Source organism: Hylobates moloch, unplaced genomic scaffold, assembly GCF_009828535.3.
Source record: "Hylobates moloch isolate HMO894 unplaced genomic scaffold, HMol_V3 SCAFFOLD_10, whole genome shotgun sequence".
NCBI lineage: Eukaryota > Metazoa > Chordata > Mammalia > Primates > Hylobatidae > Hylobates > Hylobates moloch.
This window is the reverse complement of record NW_026652285.1, coordinates 4,298,171-4,302,393: the sequence shown is the minus strand read 5'-3', so window position 1 is coordinate 4,302,393 and position 4,223 is coordinate 4,298,171. Positions and strand designations below refer to the sequence as shown.

The window sequence follows — 4,223 nt, the reverse complement described above, 5'->3', positions numbered from 1 at the left end:
CCCTATCAAGACAATCTGTAGATTTTTTTTCCAGTCAGCATATTGGCTGCAAAGATAATGTAGGTATTTTCAGTCAGCCCGAAGCAGGAGAGATAAGAGGGGAGACAGCCAGGGAGAACTTGATTGAGTGACCAAGATAAATTTACTGTACCACAGGAAATCGAAATGCAAAAGTAAGGATTGGGAGCAACTGAAATATTTAAAAAGATAGAGAAGGGACTGGCGGTCTAAGGGAACAGCCTTACCCCTTCATTGCCTGAGCTCCTGAATATTGCAAAAGAAAATAGGGTTGAAAAAGGACCAGAATAGAAACTAGCCATTAAGAGAGACAGAATGAAGGGTTTGGCTTGCAAATGGGATGATAATTAAGAAAGGAGGAGAAATCAGAAGGGTTTGGGGTTTGTCTTCTTGGCCTCTGGTCTCACCTAGGTGATGCCTCAGACAGAATGCTTCTCTTTATTGTGCTTTCTGCCTCCAAGAAACCTTTCTCTTGCCCTCCCTCCCTGGGGTGAGAACTGCTGCCTTCCTGGTCGGGAGGCAGTGGGGGTATTGGTAAGAAGTCAGGCTTGGCTGCTGTAACCAATAGACCCGATAGTAATTGAGTAGCTTATGTAAGACTGAGTTTACTTCTTTGTTGTGTAACAGTTTGAGGTGAGTGTTCCACAGAGTCCTTGAGGCGCTCAAGTTCCTTCCATCAGGCCTTGGTTTTGTGTATAGGTTGAGGCTCAGCTGCTGTGGTTCCAGCCACTGGGAAAGGGAGAGAACTTAGAGAAGGCTCAGGCTTGGCCATGGCACCCCTCATTTCTGCTCATATTTGTTTGAAGACATCTTAGTTATATGGCTCCCACCTAACTGCAAGGGAAGTTGGGAAATGTAGTTTCACCATGTGCTCAGGAAGAAGGGAGAGCCATCTTGGGGGACAAGCAGTGTTCAAGACCATAAAGAACTAGTGGAAGGAGGAACAGGAGAGGCTGAGGTGCTGGTAGGTAGCAGACTCTGATGAGGGCTTGATAAATAAGAGAGCCACCCTATCCATCAGGGGCCTGGATGTCCTCCTGCTGGCGGGGACATCACAGCCAGCGAGCTGACCACGTTCCACTATCAGTACAAGCGGGCTCTGGCAGCAGATGTGCTTCTCAGTGAAGGTGTGGCGACATCTCTCCGCGTCTCCTTGCAAATGATCAGCTCCCACCTCCACTCTGGCACCAACCTGGGCTGCAGGAAGCTGAAATGCATGTTGTCCCTTATCATGAATGGGAGCATCATCTTTGCAGAAAGTCTCCCTTCTTTATCCTTGCCAGTTGAGAGTGCAATCCAGGATGGAAGGAGACCACATTCAACCATCAGCATCCAGCGGGCAAATGAGGCCTCCTGAATTGAGCACTGGGCTCAGGAGGGGCACGAAGTTCCACAAAGCACAGACCACCCTTTGCAATGAGCAGCAAGGTGGGTGTCTCTTTCACAGGTCAGGGTGAGGTGGGGTGTTTCCATCCAGGGAGCCCCAATCAGCTTGAACCCAGCCTGCTCTTCTCAGATGGACTTGGGTTCCATGTGTGCCAATTATCAGGCACTGGCAACCTCTCCAGAGCTGGTAACTTCGGATCAGTCTTCACATCTTTTTCCCAGTGCCTCCACAATCAGTAGGCAGACTTCATCCAGGGCTGGCCACTGGGCAATCCAGATATGATGTTTCAGCCCTTCCAATCATAACCTAATTCCCCTCTCTATTTTTAAGGATAAAAATCTATGCATAAAGCACCCAAATGATTCAAAGGGCATGGTGTAGCTTATCCATTTTTTTCCCCTCATATCTTCAGCTTGGCATTTCTTTAAAACAATGAAACTATTTTTTCCCTTAGATATGAAACATGGCCTCAGAGACCCTGACTTGAAGTCAGAAGATCTAGACTCTCTTGAGGTGTCTGTAAAGAGCTTACCCAGGCTGTAAACAATTCTCTCCCTGAGGTCTCTGCCTTGTGTGACCTGAGAGCAGGTTGAGTGTTCATTTCTTAGGAATTTGCAAGAAAGAAAGTGTTTATGCTAGAAGAAGCCTTTCATATTCTAAAATTGCCAGCTATGCCAGTCTAAAATTACCAGACTATGTTTTCTGGGGCAAGGTACCTGGATCACATTGTTCAGGGTGGCTAATGTACTTCGGAGCTTGTTATTTAACTTGTTTTTGCTGAAGTCTGTAGTCTTATTTAGACACAAAACCTTGAAGAAACCTACTTCCCAATTCCCAAGCGTATGCCTCATTTCCTTCCTCTCCTGGTCAACCCAGACTCTTGTCAGGACGCCTTCTCATCAATCTTAAAACTTTGAAATGTAGAGTGCAAAGCTCTTTTCTTCCCTTTTAAAAACAGAGTTTATTTTTCATTCTCTCTATAAGTCATGCCAGTTTAATATAAAAAATGGAAAATATAAAGTAACCAGGTAAATGAATGAGTTGGGCTGGCTTGGTGGGGTGCAGGCAGAAAGCAATTCTACTCTTCCCCCGACTTGCCCTGCACACTGGCTCTGTGGATTCATTTTTTCTTTCTCTTGCTTTTTGGATACTCCCAGGTATTAATTAAGAGTCTTGCTCCTTCAGGTAATAAAATGTCAAGTCTCAGTCTCATATCAAACTCTCATGCAATTTATAACTTCTCCCCTTGCTGAGCTTGGCCTGTGGGCACAGGCATGTATGTAGTTGCCTCTTCTCTGTTTTCTTCCTCGCGCCCCCTCTCGGTAGTCGGCTTCTGCTGCCTGGGCCAGTGTGGGAGGAAGATGGGGGACAGGCTTAGGGGGCCAGCAAAGTCTTGGTTGACTGGAACAGTTGTAACCTGGTATCCTGAGGATGTGTTTCTCCTGTGTGTGCTCTTTAGGGTTCTTTGGAGACACCATCTCCCCACTGGCTGAGGATTTTCTTGGACAGTGCTTCCTCCAGCTGGCTCCATACAACCGCTAATTTACAGCAGTCAGCTCCTCTGTTGTGGTCCCCTCACTTCTCCAGCAGGGAGCGCTAGCTTCTAGGGGATCCATATCTGACCTATAAGCAGGCATTTTTCTCAGGGGAAGTCCACGTCTGGTCCACGGGAAGCGCACCTGTAGCCTCGCACCACCAAACCTTACAAGTGCAGTGCTTCCCACCCCTGCCCTGCCTCTTGGCTGCCCATCCATGCAGGCCATCCCAGCTGGCCCTCTGTCTTTGATTTTGGAGCATGAATCAGGTTGCATTCCTGCATCCTTCAAATTCTACCGGCATAGAGCAAATTCTTTGAGTGGTTCTAAGTGCCCCTGCCGTTGCATTCAACAACTAACTCTCTCTCTCTTTAAAGAAATCTTTACTCTCAATCTCTTCATCCTGATTCATGCATTCATAGCCTTCTCTTAAAACAATCAATGATGTTTGAGTGCTGACTGAACTGGGGATCCTGCCATGCTGGCCCAGCATCCTGCTTTACTCTGCACCCATTATTTTCTACTTGCAGGCCTCAGTAACACTGAGACAAGAATCCCATTTTAACATCTAGCACAGTAGTTGTAGTAGGTTTTTTATGGCTCCAGATTCATTTCAATCCAGGATTATGATCCTTTGCAATACAGCTTTGCAACTCCTCCCATCCAGAGGAGACATCTGCTTGTCTACTCCTTGCAATTTGGTTGGCTTTGAGACCAGCTTTGCCCACATAGAAAGGGGCAGAAAGCAAAGCTGGGCAGCTTCTGAGGCTAGGCCTTATGAGTCATTGCTGCTTCCACCTTTGCTCTCCTCTAGGAACATTGCCCTGAGACAGACATCCATGAAGAAGCCTGGGATGAAAGACCACATGGAGAGAAAGGCCCACTATCGTTCTGCACCAACTACCAATGGCGTAAGGGAGGTCGACCTGGATCTCCCACCCCAGTTGACTCTCCAGCTGGGAGCAACTGCCTGAATGAGCCCCAACAAAACCTGCTGAGGAGCCTCTCCCTGCTAGCAAATGGAATCAGGAGAAATAATAAATAGTTCTGTTGTTTTAAGTCACCAACTCACAAACAGAGTATAATAAATAATCAGTGGATGTAGTTTTAAGTCTCTATGTGTTGGGATGGTTTGATATAACAATAGGTAACTGAAACAGTAGAATATTAGAAAGAGGAAAAATAATCACCCGTAATCCCATCACATAAAGATGATTGCTCATTTTTTTTTTTTTTTTTTTTTTTCTGAGATGAAGTCTTGCTCTGTCGCCCAGGCTGGAGTG

General features: G+C 46.4%; 1 protein-coding gene across 1 annotated transcript in view; it reads left to right on the top strand.

Annotated features, from left to right (window-relative positions):
• CUEDC1 (CUE domain containing 1) overlaps positions 1 to 3,914 on the top strand; it is a 12,960-nt gene extending 9,046 nt beyond the window's left edge. The window contains 1 exon segment of the mRNA XM_058445333.1: positions 3,755 to 3,914. Within this exon segment, the coding sequence (XP_058301316.1) occupies positions 3,755 to 3,914 (160 nt within the window).
• The last annotated feature ends 309 nt before the right edge of the window (positions 3,915 to 4,223 follow it).